The 20,448-nt window shown below is 43.2% G+C and overlaps 1 protein-coding gene across 12 annotated transcripts in view; it reads left to right on the plus strand.

Moving 5' to 3' along the window:
- PDE8B (phosphodiesterase 8B) overlaps window positions 1–20,448 on the plus strand; it is a 357,518-nt gene that overhangs the window by 248,867 nt on the left and 88,203 nt on the right. For 9 of the 12 annotated variants that reach the window (XM_067031182.1, XM_067031183.1, XM_067031180.1 and 6 more), the window contains exons 8-10: window positions 1,566–1,706; window positions 3,243–3,331; window positions 5,437–5,497. In XM_067031182.1, the coding sequence (XP_066887283.1) occupies window positions 1,566–1,706; window positions 3,243–3,331; window positions 5,437–5,497 (291 nt within the window). The remainder of the gene's footprint in view (window positions 1–1,565; window positions 1,707–3,242; window positions 3,332–5,436; window positions 5,498–20,448) is intronic. The other 3 variants (XM_067031188.1, XM_067031187.1, XM_059061379.2) reach the window with 1 other exon arrangement.

Genomic DNA, 20,448 nt, shown 5'->3' on the forward strand with positions numbered 1-20,448 from the left:
GAATAAACACATGTGAAAATGTTTGAGAATTTAGCCAACAAATAAGGAAAACAGTACATTCTCAAATATTATCATTCCTCAGATATTTACTCAACAGTCCTGAATATCCAAAGATAAATCCAAAGTAGCCTTTGCCCTTGAGGATTTTCATGTCTAGTGGTGGGGAGAGAGAGAGAGAGAGAGAGAGAGAGAAAAATATAGATTCAGTGTAATAAGTCACCAGAAGCCTGCATAGGAGAGAGTGGGAGTTGTAGGAGTGGCACAGACTCAGACTGGGCAGGGGCTCAAGGACAGCTTGCTGGAGGAGGGGAGGGAAAAGTTGGGGTTGACGTGACCAGGAGATGGGGAAGGGCTTTCTAAGCAGAGAGCAACTGGGCAGATGCCCAGATGTGGGAGACAAGCATGCACTGCTCAGCTGCATGCATGTCTGGGCCAGGGCACTGTGGGGCTGAGCTGGTGAGCAGGGGTCCCGCGGCCCAGCCCAGGGAGGACAGTGACTACCACGTGAAGTGATAGGAGATTAGTGAAGACAATATCACCACCCCCTCCTCTTCGGCGACCCCCATAAGGCCTGGTGACAAGGGCCCCAGAGCAACCTCCCGACTCATCCACTTCCCAGGGGTAATTGTACTAGCAGAAGCTGTGTTCGCCAGAGAGTAGCCCCCCAAATGTCCCTGCATCACTCGATTCCTCACTGCTGTCCTCCCCGTGGAGGGCAAGAGTGATTACAGTTTGCAAGACCGTTTCTGAAACAGCAGATGGATATCAGTTATGCCCAAAGAAATCTGTGACCTAGATACAGTGCGCTCATGTTTTCCCCACATTCTTTGTCACTTGTTCCCTCCACTCAGCTGCTCATCTGGTGACTCTGTTCTTTGAGAAGAAATTGGAAGGTGGGGATAGCATCCAGGAACCAGCCAAGGTGATAGCTCTAAATTCCAGGGCCCTGGGCAGAATTTTGGAAAGAAACCTCTGAGTCTGCTGGTCCCAGCATGTACCAAGCTGTGTGTGTGTTGCCGGGGAGTGGGGGGTGATGGGGGATGGTGCCTCGCCTCACGCCAGCGCTGAAAGGGCTGCTGCCTCCTGCCCAAGGCTTTTAAGTTAATTTATTCTTCAGTTAGACCAGAAGCGGCCCCAAGCTAGAGCATTGGTTAACAGACAGTGACAATTATCTATTAATAATATCTAGACATGAGAGATCGAATTGCTTCTTTGTAGAGATGTGACTAATAGAAGCCACAATCTGTTGAATGGAGTTCTAGTTACTTTTTATTTGTTCTTTTTTTCTGAGTTTTTTCTTATTTCATGGGTGGTAGGTGATGAATCAGGCCCATTGGAGGCTGGCACTAGCAGATAAAAGCTTCTTGCTCTTTTTCTTCTGAAGAATTTCTTCCAATTTCCCAGAGGGCCCAGGGTGCTGGGATGGCAGTTGAATGAACGCGTTGCTGCTCAGGAGGGAAGCACCTATTCCGGGGGCATTTGGGGCTGGGGGGATGGGTCCCAACAAGCATTCCTGCGAGGCACACAGCACCCTGCCCTGACCTTTAACCACTTCCCGTTCACAGTATGTCAACCCAGCCTTTGAAAGGATGATGGGCTACCACAAAGGTGAGCTCCTGGGGAAAGAACTCGCCGAGCTGCCCAAAAGTGACAAGAACAGGGCGGACCTTCTTGACACCATCAACACCTGCATCAAGAAGGGCAAGGTGAGAAAAAAAAAAAAAAAAAAAAAAAAAGGGCAAGGTGGGTGAAACCAAAGCAGTCCACAAACCCTTCCCCAATGCAATTTTTCTTCTGTGAGTTTTTATGTCACATCTTTAACGTTGGCTTCTTTAATAACATTCCAATTAAGTGAAAAATCTTTTATGTTTGCAAGATGAGTTAACCTTTGAGTTAATTTCGGATAGCAAGTGAACCTGGTGCTTATCCTGATGGTATAGAGTCTGGTGATCTTGTATAAGGAAATTTCTTCCTTCACATGAATGAATCTCACCTGTCACGGCTGGGATTTCATACCTATCTCTAAGGAGAGCTGTTCTATATTTTTTAGTTTATCCAGTGTTTGGGGGACTAAGAGCATTTAATATTAGTATTTACATGTCTTACAGGCCCAGTTTTCAATCGCTTTTCCTTATTCTGCTCTCTTTACCCATCACAGTTCAGTTTGTCCAGCGACCTCCACCGCATCCCAGCAGATGAAGGCAGTGGGCAGGTGCAGTGGGCATCTCTCCACAAGCCTTCCTTTCCAGAGGAGCATTGCTCTCATAGCTGGAACTGCCTGGGCATTTTCTTTTAAGCATTCAGATGCTTTCTCTGATGTGAAGTAGTTAGATAAGCATTGTATTTATTTAATGGGGGACCATTTTTTAGAAATAAAGTGTTTGGCTTATATATCATGGCCAAAATTAGTAAAAGAAAAGAACATTGGAGCAGTGAGACCGAAAAGGAAACAGGACATTGTCAAGTCCTCCAAAAAATTTGCCTGAAGAGTACTGCCACACATCTGGTGACCCCAACATGCATACCAGTTAGCCATCCTGTGTGAGTGTGTGGGCAAGAAAAGGCTGCAAAGAATCTCAGGTCTAATTCAACCACTTCCTCTCAGAAATAGTGGAGGTGCCACAGGCTCCCCCTTGAGGTCACCGGGCTCTTTATCCTAGCCGGTTCCTCAGAGTCCGGCCACAGCAAGTCTTCACACTCCCCTTCGTCTCATCCATGGAAACTGCCAGGAGCCAGATTAAGCCCAGAGAAGGCTTGGCTGGAGGCCCAATAGGATAGTAGAAAGATGATGGGATTCAAGGAAAGTTAAGAGATACGTTTTTCACTGTCTCACGTGGGCACTTTAGTCAGCGTTTCTGAGCCTCTGTTTACCTATCTGCAAATGAAGGGTGGTAATATCAAGCTCACAGGTTGTTGTAAAGATCTCGAGAAAGACCTCAGAAGAATCCCTTGACCTGGTGCCCCTACACCCACAGGGCTGAGAGCAGGAATGGCACCCACTGGTCAAGTGTCCCAGAACCGGGCGGGGTCGTCTCTGGTGGTGGGCTCGTTGCTCTGGTGGGCTCTGTGCACTGTGACAATGAGCCATACATAGTCACCGTCGCGGTGGGTGCAACTGTGGAGCGGTATTTTGTGGAATGTAACAAAAACATGTGGGAACTTCATGGCTGAACTTGATGAGACCCTCTGTAGGAGCCGCCGAATGCCTGGACAGAAGGATTTTAAGAGCTCTCTTTATGTAGGAGTGGCAGGGGGTTTACTATGCCAGACGGAAATCCGGGGACAGCATCCAACAGCATGTGAAGATCACTCCAGTGATTGGCCAAGGAGGGTGAGCGCCAACTCTTAAACGCTATTGTTTTGAGGGGCTCCTGTGGGCCTTGGGTTTGTATATGGAAATGCAAGTGTGTTAGACCCACAAATACAGTAGGATTGGGTCTGTACATAGTACCTGCCGAGGACACCTCCATGTGGCCGGCAGTAGCCCCAAAACAACACAAGCTCTTCTTCTGCTTGTGGGCTTTATGAAGCATCACCCCGACTGTCCACTTCCGCCTGATTGTCTGTGGGTCCATTGTCCCCACGCCGCAGGGAGCTCAGTTTCTAGGCCTTTCCCTGTCATCACAAAGACCACAGAACAGCAGGGCTCGCTGCCTCAGCCCCACCTGGGAGCCGAACTTCTCTCCTTAAGGCACCGGCTCTGTGATGATTCTCTCCAGTCCTCAGGGCTTGTTCCACAAGGAAGAGAGAACCCTGGGGGTCATGGTTAGGAGAAAAAGGTGTCTGACCAGAAGCTGAGACATCTGATTCCATGTGAGTCTCAGGTTACCAGAGGAGCCTGTTCATTTGCAGAGAGATAAGGAAAATGCGCAATTCCATTTCTTTCTCCCAGTTACATTTTGTGAGGTTTATGGAGCCAAACAGGACCCCCTAACAGTACATCACTGAGGAGCCTTTGTAAACAAACCTGAAGGTCAACCAGCCAGCTCCATAGTACAGGTTTACAAGGGACACATGCCGTTGGGTGACATTTTGGAAAAAGAAAAGGAGCGGTTATGGTACGAATAAACAGAAAAAGAGAGCCCTGTCTGTGACTCTTACTGTGAGGTTAGAAAACGTTCTGTAGTCAGCAAAGTGTCTGTAGGTTGTTTCCACTCCAATTTTACTTGTTAGTTTCAAAACTCTTCACCCCTCTGTTCAGAATCCACTGTCTCATGTTTCCTGCCACTTTGCTTCACTCCGCATGGTGGGGACACTGGTAGCTCTGACCAGGGGTTTCGAGCACACAGAGAGAGCCCCCAAATCCTTCCTGAGCGCACAGGCTTCCGCGTGGCCATTTCCATCAGCGGTCAGAGCTCTGAGGCCAGATGGCCATCACATTATAGTTTCCAGCCATTATCCTTAGACCATCTTCTCAAGCTAAGATTCACTGTGTGTGTGTGACCAGAATTATTAGGTAACAAGGTGGAGGAGACCGAGTTATTGTTTGGTTATTTCTGTCAGAATGAGTTTTTCTGATCTTTCTGATTTGACAGATAAAAGCAAGAAGTTCTAGAGCCCAGAGACAGTGTTATTTTTTTTCCCCCAATATTTTCCCCCAGTGAGCTATCAGAGGAAATTCTTACTAAAAGTAGGGAAATTTTACCTCTTCCTATTTAGTGATGCTCACTGCAGAATAACCAGGACTCTTCAGAGTCCTCCAGAGAAAACTGAACCAAAGAGAGACAGAGAGACAGAAGCAGAGACACAGAGAGAAGAGATTAATTACTATAAAATCTAACATAGCTCTCTGTAATTCTAGCTTCACTCAGTAGAAAATCTACCTTGAGCTGATCTTTGTGCAGGACTAAGGCACCTGTTGTCTTTTCCTGATGTCCTTGTGGTAATGAGCAAGACCCCAGGCTGTTTTGAGATTCTGTCCATGATCTTAAAATAAGAGGATTTTTCTGTGCCTGAAAAATGCCATCATTTATGATGACTGGGCTGTGAAAGAATGTGGAATATTAAATGTAAAAACAACAACCATGAACTTTGGTCATTGTCCAAATGAGTCTTTGCCTTCTATATAAACTATAAAAGTATTAGTGTCAGCAGAATTAAATCCCATTTTAATTTAAAGTCTGGAGTAACATTTCATCCCATCCCTGATGCTATCTAGGAGCCAGGCCTCAGGAGTTGGTTAGAAAATGTAGTACCTATTAGGGAAGTGTTTCTGAGCCAGCTATGATTAAAAGGGAAGCCCAGTTTCTGAAGGCATGTGTGGGCTGTGTGTGAAAAAAAATGCATCTTTGATAGACTGTGTTTTGTCGGAATTTAAAATCTGCCCTAGAATGGACCCTGGAGTTTTACTTGAAGATTCTGTTGATGTTTTCATTTGCTAATTTGTTGAATCATCTCATATCTGACTCACTAATAACTGATTATTTATGTTATTAGGAAAATTAGGCATTTTGTCTCCCTCAAGAAACTGTGTTGTACCACTGACAAAAATAAGCAGGTATGGTATTCAGTTTGCTTCACTTGCTTTGTCGGCTTGACCATGCGTTCGTTACATTCTCACCACGGTTCTCTACTTGTCTTTCTCCTTATCTTACTGTAGTTGCCAATTAAGAAGCTTTATGGCAAAATTAGGCCGTTAGACAAATAGTAAAAGAAAAAATTCCCCAGCAAGCCTATACACTTTATTAGTAACGCATGTCAGTTACGATTTAGCTTGTGACTGTGCAGCTCAGGACCAATATATTTTATGAGAGCATAAAATTTTTCCTCCAAATAAAAAATGTTCTAATTTGCTACCTTAATTTCTTAAGTGAAAATTATATATGCATTTGAGCATTTCACCCCTATAAATTCATGTCAAAAACAAAAATCATTTATAATTAGTACTATGATTTTTTTTTAACCATTATATCATGTAGAACAATATATTTGAGTGTTTTCTGAAGTAACAGAATTTTAGTAAGTTGCTGTATTTAAGAACTTTTTTAGGTAGTTTTATCATAGAGAACAACAACAGTATTGATACTTTTCTTTTTTTTTTCACATCCTTATTGGAATATAATTGCTTTACAATGTGTTAGTTTCTGCTGTACAACAAAGTGAATCAGCTATATGTGTACATATAACTCCATATCCCCTCCCTCTTGTGTCTCCCTCCGACCCTCCCTATCCCACCCCTCTAGATGGTCACAAAGCTGATCTCCCTGTGCTATGCAGCTGCTTCCCACTAGCTATCTATTTTACATTTGGTAGTGTATGTCCATGCCACTCTCTCACTTCGTCACAGCTTACCCTTCCCACTTCTCGTGTCCTCGAGTCCATTCTCTATGTCTGTGTCTTTATTCCTGTCCTGCCCCGAGGTTCTTCAGAACCTTTTTTTTTTTTTTAAGATTCCATATATATGTGTTAGCATACAGTGTTTGTTTTTTCTCTTTCTGACTTACTTCAGTCTGTGTGACAGACTCTAGGTCCATCCACCTCACTACAAATAACTCAATTTCATTTCTTCTTAAGGCTGAATAATATTTCATTGTATACATGTGCCACATCTTCTTTATCCATTCATCTGTTGATGGACACTTAGGTTGCTTCCAAGTCCTGGCTATTGTAAATAGAGCTGCAATGAACATTGTGGTACATGACACTTTTTGAATTATGGTTTTCTTGGGGTATGTGCCCAGTAGTGGGATTGCTGGGTCACATGGTAGTTCTATTTGTAGTTTTTAAAGGAACCTCCATACTGTTCTCCATAGTGGCTGTATCAATTTACATTCCCACCAACAGTGCAGGAGGGTTCCCTTTTCTCCACACCTTCTCCAGCATTTATTGTTTGTAGATGGCCATTCTGACTGGTGTGAGGTGATACCTCACTGTAGTTTTGATTTGCATTTCTCTAATAATTAGTGATGTTGAGCAGCTTTTCATGTGCTTCTTGGCCATCTGTATGTCTTCTTTGGAGAAATGTCTATTTAGGTCTTCTGCCCATTTGTGGATTGGGTTGTTTGTCTTTTTGATATTAAGCTGCATGAGCTGCTTATATATTTTGGAGATTAATTCTTTGTCCGTTGATTCGTTTGCAAATATTTTCTCCCATTCTGAGGGTTGTCTTTTCATCTTGTTTATGGTTTCCTGTGTTCTAAAAAGCTTTTAAGTTTCATTAGGTCCCATTTGTTTATTTTTATTTCCATTTCTCTAGGAGGTGGGTCAAAAAGGATCTTGCTGTGATATTTTTTCTTTTTTGTTTATACTTTAGTACTGGACTGTGTATTGTCACTTCATGCTTCAAAGTTTGTTGATTAAAAAGTATTCAACAAACATAATTACCAATGATCTATTTTTAATACAGATCTATTTATTTTATTTAGGTATAATTGATGTGCCATATTACATGTTTCAGAAGTGCAACATAGTTATTCGCAATTTTTAAAGGTTATAGTCCATTTATAGTTATTATAAATTATTGTCTATATTCCCTGTTTTATACTATATATCTGTGTAGCTTATTCATTTTAGACATAGTAGTTTACACCTCTTAATTCCCTACCCAATTTTTCCTCTCCCGCTTTCCCTCTACCCTCTGGTGACCACTAGTTCTCTATATCTGAGTCTGTTTCTTTTCTGTTCATTCATTTGTTTTATTTTTTAGATTCCACATATAAGTGATATCATACAACCTGTCTCTGTCTGACTTATTTCACTTAGCAAGAAACCCTCCAAGTCCATCCATGTTGTTGCAAATGGCAAAATGTCATTCTTTTTTATGGCTGAGTAGTATTCCAGTCTGTGTGTGTGTGTGTGTGTGTGTGTGTGTGTGTGTGTGTGTGTGTGTGTACCTCCAGTGATTTATTTTTGAATATCTATCAAACATGGCCTTTGACTTAGATGAAGATTTTAAAAGAAGGGGCAGTGTCTCTCAAAGATATGAAGGGCTTCAGGGAATAATCCATTTTAGTGTAACATGTCAGAGGCTTGGGAAGTGGTGTGGGATCAGGAGAAAGCCTGGCCAGGCAAGGAAGTAAGCTGGGGCATGGCAGACCCAAGATGCCTGGGCTCCTCCCAGTGAGAAGGCAGCTCCAGAGGGGAGGAGACTCAGTGCAGTGAGCTTCCAGCTGGTGTCTCAGCCTATCGAAGGTATCCATGTCCATCTGCTTTTTTAAAAAATAATGACTCAGTATTTGTATATACTATGAAATGATCACCACAGTAAGTCTAGTTAACATCCATCACCATATGTAGTTACAAATTTTTTTGAGAACTTTTAATATCTACTCTTAGCAAATTTCAAATATGCAACATAGCATTATTGACTATAGTCTATGCTGTACAGTACATCCTCAGGACTTATTCGTTATAACTGGAAGTTTGTACTTTTTGACCTCCTGCATCCCTTTTTTTAAAAAAAATAAATTTATTTATTTATTTTTGGCTGCCTTGGGTCTTTGTTGCTGTGTGCGGGCTTTCTGTAGTTGCGGCGAGCGGGGGCTACTCTTTGTTGCGGTGCGTGGGTTTCTCATTGCGGTGGCTTCTCTTGTTGCAGAGCATGGGCTCTAGGCATGCGGGCTTCAGTGGTTGTGGCTCGCGGGCTCTAGAGCGCAGGCTCAGCTGTTGTGGCGCATGGGCTTAATTGCTCCATGGCATGTGGGATCTTCCCGGACCAAGGCTCGAACCCGTGTCCCCTGCGTTGGCAGGCAGATTCTTAACCACTGCGCCACCAGGGAAGTCTCCTGCATCCCTTTTACCCAACCCCCCAACCCCCACCTCTGGCAACCACCGTTCTGTTGTCTGTGTATATGAGTTTGAGGGTTTTTTTAGATTCCACGTATTAGTGATAACATATGGTATTTGCCTTTCTCCATCTGATTTATTTCACTTACCGTAATGCCCTCAAGGGCCATCCATGTTGTTGCAAATGGCAAGATTTCCTTCTTTCTTATGGCTAAATAATATTTCATTGTATGTGTATATACCACATTTTCTTCCATTCAGCCATCCATGGTTGTTTCCATGTCTTGGCTATTGTAAATAATGCTGCAGTGAGTATGGGGTTGCATATATCTTTTAGAGTTAGTGATTTTATTTCCTTTGGATAAATACCCCAAAGTGGAATTTCTGGATCATATGGTAGTTCCATTTTTAATTTTTTGAAGAACTTCCATACTGTTTCCCATAGTGGCTGCACCAGTTTACATTCCCACCAACAGTGCACAAGGGTTCCCTTTTGTCTACATCTTTGACAACGCTTGTTATTTTTTTACTTTTTGATAATAGCCATGTTAAAAGGTGTGAGTTTATATCTCACTGTGGTTTTGATTTGTATTTCCCTGAAAACTAGTGATGTTGAATACCTATTTGTATACCTGTTGGCCATCTGTTTGTCTTCTTTGGAAAACTGTCTATTTAGATCCTCCACCCATTTTTTAATTGGGTTGTTTATTTTTATGCTGTTGAGTTGTATGAGTTCTTTATTTTTTTTTAGATGCTAACTCCCTTATCAGACATATGATATGCAAATATTTTCTCCTATTTGGTAGGATATCTTTTCATTTTGTTGGTGGTTTTCTTTGCTATGCAAAGCATTTTAGTTTTATGTAGCCCCAATTGTTTATATTTGGTTTCGTTGCCTTTGCTTTTGGTGTCAGAAAATCACTGCAAGACCAACATCAAGGAGTTTATCCCCTAGGGTTTCTTCTAGGAATTTCATGATTTCAGATTTTAAGTTCAAGACTTTAATCCATTTTGAGTAGATTTTTGTGTATAGTGTAAGATAATGATCCAGTTTCATTCTTGTCCATGTGGCTATTTTTTAAAAATTTATTTATTTAGTTTATTTATTTTTGGCTGCATCAGGTCTTTGTTGCTGCACACGGGCTTTCTCTAGTTGCAGTAGTTGTGGCAAGCGGGGGCTACTCTTCGTTGTGGTGCACGGGCTTCTCATTGCAGTGGTTTCTCTTGTTGCGGAGCACGGGCTCTGGGCATGCAGGCTTCAGTAGTTGTGGCCTGTGGGCTCAGTAGTTGTGGCTTGCGGGCTCTAGAGCGCAGGATCGGTAGTTGTTGCACACAGGCTTAGTTGCTCCACGGCATGTGGGATCTTCCCGGACCAAGGATGGAACCTGTGTCCCCTGCATTGGTAGGCAGACTCCCAACCACTGCACCCCCAGGGAAGCCCTCCATGTAGCTATTTAATCCAACACCATTTACTGAAGAAACTATTCTTTCCACCTTGTATATTCTTGGCTCCTTTGTCATAAATTAATTGACTGTATATATTTGGGTTTATGTCTGGACTCTCTATTGATCTACATCATTAGATACATTGAACTATCTATGCAGATAAATATGTGTCTGTTTTTATGCCAATACCATACTGTCTTGATTACTATAGGTTTGTAACATAGTTTGAAATTGGGGAGTGTGATACCTCCAGCTTTGTTCTTCTTTCTAAAGAATATTGGAAAAATATTCTAGAATAGCAAAAGGAATCATGTACTTTTTTGTAAGATTTAGTTCAACATAAAATGCCTCCTTCAGCACTGAGTGTTTCATCTGGAATCAGGAAATTTTCACTTAATAACATAAACTCCTGCAGAGAGGCAAGTCCTTGGAGACCTCTGGGAAAGGAGGGGAACTGACTTTCATGGGAAAAAAATTCTCCCAGCAGCAAAGTTTAGACATTGCAGGAGGAAGAATGAGGTCCACATGAGAGGTGACATGGGTAGCGGGAGAATCACATGACATTCTGATGGCTTTTTAGAGAGAAACTAGTGAACCCAAGCAGTGCAAACCAACTGCTATCAGTGCAGGACCCAGGCCCACTTGGGCTTGTTCACGCCTGTCCAGAAATGAGTCGAATATAGTCCACGTCCAAAACCAAGCAGAGCCTCCCCCACCAGCCTAGCCTTGCTCCTCCTCCTTCCCCGCTGTCCCATTTAGTGAATGGACCCCATCTCCTGTCACCATTTCCCTGCAGCTCCATGTGCCCAAATTCTACCAGCCCTCCATGGTCCAGCCCAAGAAACATCAAGTTCCGTCTCCCTCCTCGAGCCCCCAAAGTACCTTCTTTGCTGTGTATCATGCCCACCGTCGTGATGGCTACTTGTGTGCCTCACTGCCCTCTCCTCTCCAGCAGGGTCCCTGGGCTGTGCTTGTCTTTGTGTGCCCATGCTGCCTGGTGTGTAGTAGGCCCTCAAGCTGTTGGTGAGCTGGAGTGGACTTGAATGTCTCGGTCCTGGCTTCCTGCCACCTGTAAACTCTTCCTGCTTCACAGGGAGAGCAGGCAAGTCCTTAGCACAGTACTCAGGGATACAGAAGAAGAGGGGCCACCTCCTCTTTTCTGAGGCTCTAAATAGAAATGTCTTTATTGCCGTAAATTAGCTGCTGTTCTGAGAAGGGTGGAAACGCAGGGCTCAGATATCCTGAGCCATTGACGTCACCTAATGGTGCTGCACTGGCCTAGAGAGGCACTTAAATTTTCCAATAACAAAGAATTTTTATATCTCTGGCCAGCCACACTGTTTTTCCTTCTCATCAGAGGAGGCCGAAGTGAATGGTGATGGGTCTGTGATGGGAAGGGCTCCCTAGAGGGTGGGAGCAGCCCGTCTACAGGAGGTTGTAGTGGCGTGGCTTTCTGGGGTTTAGCCCTGAAGTCAAAATCCACCCATGGGTTTGCATTTTAACAAGGAATGAAATTGGAAGCCAGGCTGCTGTCTGCTGGCGGTGCTTTTCATCAGCAAAGATCTTTTTTCCTATGTGAACCCTGTAGCTTTTTGCCAAAAGGCTGGAAATACCCTGCGAGGTTAGTCTGCCGTAAACATTGTCACCCCCTGAAGCAGTCACACATTTTCTCCCCAGATATGTATTAAACACCTGTTCCGTGCTGGCGCCAGGGACACGAAGTCTCTGCCCCAGAAGCTATGGGGCCACAGACAAATAAACAGGACACATTTCTAGAGCACAGTGTGGGGAGGTGTGAAACAGGTGCTGCAGAAGCACAGAACACAGGACTGAAGGAGGCTGGCTGGGATTTTTTTAGGTGTCATCTAGGACAAAGGGCAACAAGCCTACAACCTACAGGCCAAATGTGGTCTGTTTTGTAAATAAAGTTTTATTGGCTCACAGCCACATTCTTTTCTACATAGCACCCGAGGCTGCTTTCATTCTACAACAGCAGGGTTGAGCAGGTACAACAGACCATGTGGCCAGCAAAGCCTAAAAGATGTACTCTCTGGCCCTTTACAGAAAAAATTTGCCAGCCTCATTTCTAAAAGATAATTTTCTTTCTTGAATTTTCCACTTTCTTAGGTCAGGGACCATCTGCCCTGCCCTCTGGAAGGCCTCCCCCGCCTCCACGCATGCACATACTTCTTTGAACACCCTTTGCCTTCCTGGCATCCCCTGAACCCTGGTTCAGAGCCTGTCTCAACCCCTTTATACCAGTGAAGACATGAGAACTCAGTTCCCCTGAGGCTTTGCCTTTTCATGAGGTCCAGGTCGAAATCCAAATGCATGGCTGAAACTCGAATTTCAGACATCTGCAAGCACGGTCCAGGAGTTGGACTCACATAGGGGAAGGAGGCTTCCAGGATCCCAGCTTTACACCAGCTCCTCCTAAGCTGGCCTGGTCCAAGGAGAGGGGATCTCCCCACTGCCACCCCCAGCCCAGCTGCAGTATGGCCCCCATTCTCATTTCTCCTCCAAGCCTTGGCCATTAGAATATGGGGAGCACAGCACTCTCAAAAGCCAGCAGCCAGTGGCAGGCTTGGAGCCCTGGAGCGAGTGTGGGGTTGCAGCTGGTGGTGTCCATCGGACTGGATCATCTGGTCTCTGTTCTCATGGTTGTGGGGGGGGGGGTGACACACAGGCCACGGAGAAGCCTCAGGGAGATAGATGCACGTGTCTCGTGTCCAGTAAGAGGAAGTCATTCTCTTGTGAAGTCAGGAAGCACAGCCCACCCAATGAGCAACTCCCCAAAATATTCCCTTGTTCAGTGGGGTTATAGCAGGAGAAGGTCATAGCCAGGCTCAGAGGAAGTGGTCTGCTTTCTGACTAACCAGTGTTCCAGGACAAAAGCTGGTTGAGAGCAGACTGAGACCAATCTGACCTGGATTTTGCACAGGGCTTTCCAGAGCGAGACAACAGAGGTTCCTGCCTTTGGAATTTCATTGACCACCACCTCACCCTCATGACAGGAAGGTTGTTTCAGCCCTGGGAAATAGGAAGGACATAATCTCTGAATGAAGAATAGCTATTTAACATGAATCAGTTTGCCTTAGTTGAAACCTTGTTTCTATCAGTGAAAACCTACATAAGTGTTGTCACAGCCTGACATCAGTATGGGGACGGGGCATTTGGAAGTCACTGCTTTAAAAGCGCTTTCACGCATGTAACTTATTTGGGGATAGAAGAGGCAGAAATAGGGGCTGAGTTGGCCAAATTTGCAGTAATGAAACCTTGCTTTGAGATAAGCTTTTTAGGGTTCATACTACTATGCCATTTTATACAAGGGACTTGAGCGTCTGTGGATTTTGATATCCATGACAGCAGAGGACAACTAGGAGGGTGGTCCTAGAACCAATCCCCCATGAATAACAAGGAATGACTGTATTTTGTTTTATAGTAAACTATTTAATCTTGAAATTGTTGTAAAGATTAGGGAAAAATAGAACTTTACTGTAATAATAATGCTTAAGGCCAAACCTGTCAGAAGTGCCTGAAACAAGATACAAGGACATAGAGTGTCAGAGAGTAAGAAGGGGGAAGGAATAGGTCTTTAGTTTTGTGAAAGCTTCAAGTAGGGAAGGAGGGACTGGGTCCTGAAGGCAAAAGCAGTGAAAAGTTTTAAGGGATCCGATTAGGCTCAATATAGGAAAGAATTATTAGAATTGACCAAAGTTTGTAGCCTTATCAGGTAGTGAGTTCACCACCATGGGAGGTAATCAAATAGCAGTAGACTGAGCTTTCAGTGGGAAAAGCTGTCTAGTGAGATCACTCACTGGCCAGAGGTTAGACTAGATCAGTGGTTCTCCAAGTGTGGTTCCCTGGAGCAGCAGTGGCCCCAGGAATTTGTTAGAATTACAAAAACAGACTACAGAATCAGAAATTTGGGGGGTGGGCCTGGGCAGTCTGTTTTAATAAGCTTTCCAGGTGCTTCTAATTCACTCTGAAGTTTAAGAGATACTAGATAAGATGAATGACTTCAAGACTCTGATAGTGTGAATTTGGAATATTGGTTCATGAGCAGAGGCTGTTCCTAGTTTAATATAGTCAGGAATGCTTGTTTTCACTTCTGGCCCTCCAGCTTTCCCCTCCTGAGCATGAGGCCCCTGACCCAGGCTGCTCAGAATGTTGTGTTGCAGAGGACCCCCAGCTCTGCCCCAGGCATGCCCAGCTTGTGCCCTAGACCTGCACGTCCCAGATGGAAATGTGGCTCAACAAACGGTGATGTGCTCCAAGTGTGAACCATGTGCTAGATTTCAGAGACTTAGTATGAAAAAGAATGTAAATTAGCTCATTAAAAATATCTCAGTCTCATGTTGATAACATCTTGAAATGATAACATCTTGCACGTATTGTACTTAAAATATTAATTTCACCTGTTTCTTGTCACTTTAATGCAGCTACTAGAATACTTAAAATTATGTATGTGGCTTGCATTTGTGGCTCTCACATTTTTTCTGTTGGGGGTCTAGCCCTTCCCTTCCAGGCCAAATCTTACCCCGAATCCAGCTCTTCACGCCCTTTTGCAGGCGATAGAGGGGCTCAAAGAGCTACACTCACGGTCTAGCTTCTGTCAATGAGTCGGCTGCAGACTTACTGAGCCTCCGAGGAGAGGAGGCTGTAACCCAGGCCCCTAGGAGTGCTTTCCTGTTCCATGATGGGTGCTTAAGCAGACGTTCAGGGGCTATTTTTGTTCGGGGAGGTGTGTGGGGCACCTTCCATTAGTTCTCCAACTGCAGCAGAAAGTTAGCTCTCACTTTCTAGAGCTATCGGGTGGACATTGGGAGCTCTGGGCACCACGCCCTCCCACCCACTGCCCCTGTGGTCCTTGCAGTCCCACCCCAGACCAGCCTTCTCTTGGGTGCATCTTGCCCCTTGCTGCCCCTAGGCCTTGACTCTCCCCACGTTTGCCAGGGTCGGCTCCCCCTCATCTTTTTCTTCCCAGCAGGTGGCTTGGCTGATAGCCCTCTTCATGATTTGGGGGCCTCCCCCCAGCGTGCACAGAATAGGGGCCTTAATGCTCAGAGAGCCTCATCCCACTGCATTCTCGGTAAAACAGGAAGAGCATGGCTGGTGCAGGCAACCAGGAGAGAAAGATGGGTAGAATCACTTGCTGGTTTCTATTCATTGCTGATCCCTGGTGATGAAAACAAGTTTTCAGTGTATCCTAAATTCCCAATATTTGAGATGTGTCACATGGGGGTTTCGTTTTGTTTTGTTTTTTTAATTTCCTGTGTTAACATATAAAAAGTATCCATAGAAACAAGGTGGGGAGAAATTTTTCTGTAGCCTCAATACATTTATTACTGATGCCACTTTGTATTTCTAACACCATTATAAGTCTGCATCCTAAAAATACATTCTGCAGGTTTCTGGTCTATCTAGAACCTCAGCATCTAACTAATTCAACTTGGATTTTGTTAGCGTGACAATTTTATCCTCACTTTTACTTCATATTGCATTACATGGAAAATATATCAGATGATCCAGATTGCTCAAAGATGTGCTTCTCCTGCCCATAAGTACACATAACTACAGAGTCGTTGGGAAGATTGTCTAGCCCATTTCTCCCCCCAAAATATGTAATACATGTCATCTTAAAACGATTATTTTCTAGATTATCTATGTCGCATGTTTTTAAATGATGTAGACCCTTTGCAGCTTCCTCGTCCTTCAGGACTCAGTCCAGCTTCTTTTCCCTCCAAGAATCTCCCCAAGCCTGCCCGCCATCTCTCTCCCCACCAGTGAAGGTGACGGTGACACAATTTTTCTGTATCGTCCATTCCACTGTTAATCTTATGCTGCTTTGGGTCAGTTCTCACTTCTGGCCACTGTGTGTACCCAGTAGATAACAGGAAAATATTTTGAAAGCTAATTTTTATTCCCTAATACAGTAACCTTTGGAAGGCATAAGAAATCAAAGATACAGCTCTGTCTAGTCCCAAATTATTATTACATTTAGAGTTTTCATCTGTATGTAGCCAATATACATATCACATGCCGTTGCAAAGAGTATTTGCTGTGTTCTCCCAAGGCACACGTCCAAGTGTGACTTCCTGAAGTGGGAGCAAAAGGACATTGCAACTGAAAACATGACTTCAGTTTGCACTGAAAGTGGCTGTTCATGTTTAGAGATGTATTTTATCTAATCGGTGTATTACCGCGGTACTGAGTTTGTACGTATGTACTTTACTCACAGTAGGTGCCCCAAATATTTGTTGATAGTTTGGTAAAGCCACTACATAAACAACATTTTTCCATTTAGCTTTAGTACATATTTACACGGAGCTATTTAAAGAAAAGGCTCCAATATTGCAAAACCACAATTTTTCCTGAGAAACCACGTTTGAATAGCCAAAGCCCGAGCCGATGGGAATGGAGTACCTGTTGGGTGTCTGAGGATAAGAGAACTAGGAGCTCCCAGCAGGGAAGAGGCCTGGACGCTGAGAATTCAGCGATGCGATTACATGTGTGAGAAAGTTTCGGCTCACAGGAGAGAGAGGCGACCCTCCAGCCTGGCGCTGCTGGCAGCTGTTGTCACTGGGCACGACAGGCTTCATGAGACCCCACACGTCTGAAGCTGAGAGAGCCACCTAGCCGACAAGGGAGAGGACTGACTGAGAACATTCTGGGCGCGTGTACCTACCCTGAGCCCCGTGGGAAAGGAGGCTGCCTCCTTTCAGGTAGACACACATGCTCTGCCCCTCGTGGCTAGCAGGGCAGCAGGCCTGGGGTTGTCTGCCCTGCACGGGTGTGGGATTTCTCTGTCCCGGTTGGTCTCTTCTCCTGTTCTCTCCGCCAGGGCCGTAGGTATTTATAAGGCACCTGACCTGTGGTGGGGTCAGCTAGGAGGCGGAGAATGGGAAAAACAGAGGGGAAGGCACTCAAAGTCCGAGCCGGAAGTCACATTTCCCTCTGTGTGAAACCTTTCCTGTCTGCTCACCTGTAATGGGCTGCCCCGATGGTGAGGCTCAGGTGAGCCTCAGTAAGGGAGGCCTAAACGTGAAGAAAAATTCGTTTGACTTAAGAAAAGTAAAATAGGTTTGCTGATGAATGGTAGACGTAGCTGAGCTGTTTCTTAAAAATTAACGTTAGCTCTTTATCTCTGACACGTTTAAGACAACTAGGATTTAAGGAGGAGATTCTATGTTGGCCTTTGGGAAGGAGGAGTTCCCCACCCCCCAAATTTAACTAAAATTCCAAAGGTTGTATTTTTGTATGATCTGTGTCATTCAGACTATTGAAAGTTATTCTGTTCGCTGTGGAGACTTAAAATAATTCAGCACAAGAAGCTTTTATATTACCTTAGAGCTGATTTAGGTTAAAGTTTTTCTTATTTACCTATTTTAATGCAATTTATGGGAATTAGCAAGTGATAGGAAAGTTTTCTTTTTCCAAAGCAGCAGTTGGTGTCTGTCTCCTCAGAAGGAATTAATTCACTTCACATTGAGAACTTTTCAAGCTGGGGCATGTGCTCAGCATAAGCTGGGCATTCATTCCTCTATTCATTAAGCAGCAATTGCCTTCCAGCACTTTGACCCAGTGGAAGACACAAGGGTGGATGAGAATGAGGTCACCATGTTTTACCCCATATTGGCGGAAATCCTTGGCTTGGCTAATGGGACCACCCATTCCACTCAACCTCACCCCACACCCCCCAAACCTGGAATCACCTTCAGCAACCTTGCTTTCCTGATCCCCCTGCATCCTCAGAGCCACTTAGTTCTGAAGATTGTGTCTTCCTAACAACGCTTGACTTCATGGCCTTTTCTCCAGCCCCGTCCCACTTCATTTCATCCCATGGCGGCCTCTGGTTGTCTTGCACTAGCCTCCTAACTGCTGCAGGCTCTTGAGAGCTGTTTAATTTTCTGGAGTTTTGTGAGGCATTATTAAAATTAAATTTTAGAAGCACACAATTAGATAAATTTTTTAATAGGTAATAAGGACTCAAAATCCATAACTTACCGTGTTACTACATTTTACTGTTAACTATGCTGTTGAGGTTACTTAACGTTTGTTTCGTTTTATCTGCATGGTGGAAATACAGTATAAAGTGCTGCACACGCATCTTCCCAACCCCCCATGTTCAGTGACATGTTGGTAGCTTCAAACAGCCATGATGGAAATCAGACTGAGGAAATCAGCAAATGCTACAAATTCGGACTTTTTTTTTTTTTTTTAACAAAACAGTTTATTATTTTAAGTGCTCTTCCTAATATTATTTTGGTGAAAACAGAGAACCCCTCCCCCTCCAAACATTGTTTAATTTAATATTTACATATTTGTGATCTGCTCACATCTTAAAATTCTTTCTACAACATCATAAACCCATGGAAAATTCTGAACAGAGAAATTCATTGTAGGAAAAATGTTCAGGCAAGGCATGGTTTACATGGATATTTGTGACTTAGTCTAGATCACAATTTATCTGCATTGGCTCAGACTTTTTAAAACTGAGGAATTATTGCCATAGAACACTGTATTAGTTTTAAGTGTACAGCATAGTGATTTGATACATGTACATTGCAAAATGATCAACACAGTAAGTTTAGTTAACATCCATCACAACCCAGAAATATTTTTTTCTTTTGCTGAGAAAATTTAAGCTCTACAATCTTAGCACCTTTCAAATACACGATACAGTATTGTTAATTATAGTCACCATGCTGTACATATATCCCCAGGACTTATCTCATAACTGAAAGCTTGTATCTTTTGATCACCTTTACCCATTTCATCCACCTCTCAATCCCCTGCCTCTGGCAACCACCAACATGTTCTCTGTATCTATGAGCTCGGGTTTTTTGTTTTTAGATTCCACATATAAGTGATATCTTATAGTATTTGTCTTTCTATGACTTATTTCACCTATCATGAAACACCATCAAGGTCCATGTTATTGCAAATGGCAGGATTTCCTTTTTTATAGCTGAATAATATTCCATTGTAAAAAACCACATTGTATATAAACCACATTGTATATAAACCACATTTTCTTTATCCATTCATTCATCAATGGACACATAGATTGCTTCCATGTCTTGACTATTGTAAATAATGCTGCAGTGAACATGAGGATGCATCTCTCTTTTCAAGATAGTGTTTTCATTTCCTTTGGATAAATACCCAGAAGTGGAATTGCTGGATCATATGATAGTTCCATTTTTAATATTTTGAGGAGCCTCCATACTGTTTTCCACAGTGGTTGTACCAGTTTACACTCACCAGCAGTGCACAAGGGTTCCCTTTTCATCCTTGCCAACACTTGATATTTCTTGTAGTTGTGATAATAGCCTATGCCTTCTAATAGGTATGAGGTGATATCTTGTTGTCGTTCTGATTTGCATTTACCTAATGATTAGTGATGTTGAGCGCCTCTTTGTGTACCAGTTGGCCATCTGTGAGTATTCTTTGGAAAAAATGTCTATTTATATCTTCTCATTTTTTAGCCAGGTTTTGTGGGGGGGGGATTTTTGCTATTGAGTTGTATGAGTTATTTATATATTTGTAGATATTAACTCCCTTATCAGAATCATGATTTGCAAATATTTTCTCCCATTCAATAGGTTGCCTTTTCTTTTTGTTGATGGTTTCCTTTGCTGTGCAGAAGCTCTTTAGTTTGATGTAGTACCACTTGTTTTTTTTTTTTGCTTGTTGCTTTTGCTTTTGGTGTCAAATTCAAAAAGTCATTGCTAGGATCAAGGAGCTTGTCCCCTATGTTTTCTTTTAGGAATTCTGTCATTTCAGATCTTACGTTCAAGTCTTTAATCTATTCTGATTTGATTTTTATGTGTGGTGTAAGATAGTGGTCTAGTTTCATTCTTTTGTATGTGACTATCCAATTTTCCAGTACCATTTATTGAAGAAACTATCTTTTCTCCATTGTGTGTTCTTGGGTCCCTTGTTGTACATAAATTGCCCATATATGTATAGGTTTATTTCTGGGCTTTCTGCTCCATTTATCTATGTATCTGTTTTTATGCCAATACCATACTGTTTTGAATACTCTAGCTTTGTAATACAGTTTGAAATCAGGAAGCATGATTCCTCTAGCATTGTTCTTCTTTCTCAAGGTTTCTCTGGCTACTCAGGGTCTTTTGTGGTTCCTTACAAATTTTAGAATTGTTTGTTATATTTCTGTGAAAAATGCCATTGGAATTTTATAGGGATTGCATCGAATCTGTAGATTGCTTTGGGTACAAAGGACATTTTAACAGTATTAAGTCTTCTAGTTCA

The sequence above is a fragment of the Kogia breviceps genome, chromosome 4 (genome assembly GCF_026419965.1).
Source record: "Kogia breviceps isolate mKogBre1 chromosome 4, mKogBre1 haplotype 1, whole genome shotgun sequence".
NCBI classification, from domain to species: Eukaryota; Metazoa; Chordata; class Mammalia; order Artiodactyla; family Physeteridae; genus Kogia; species Kogia breviceps.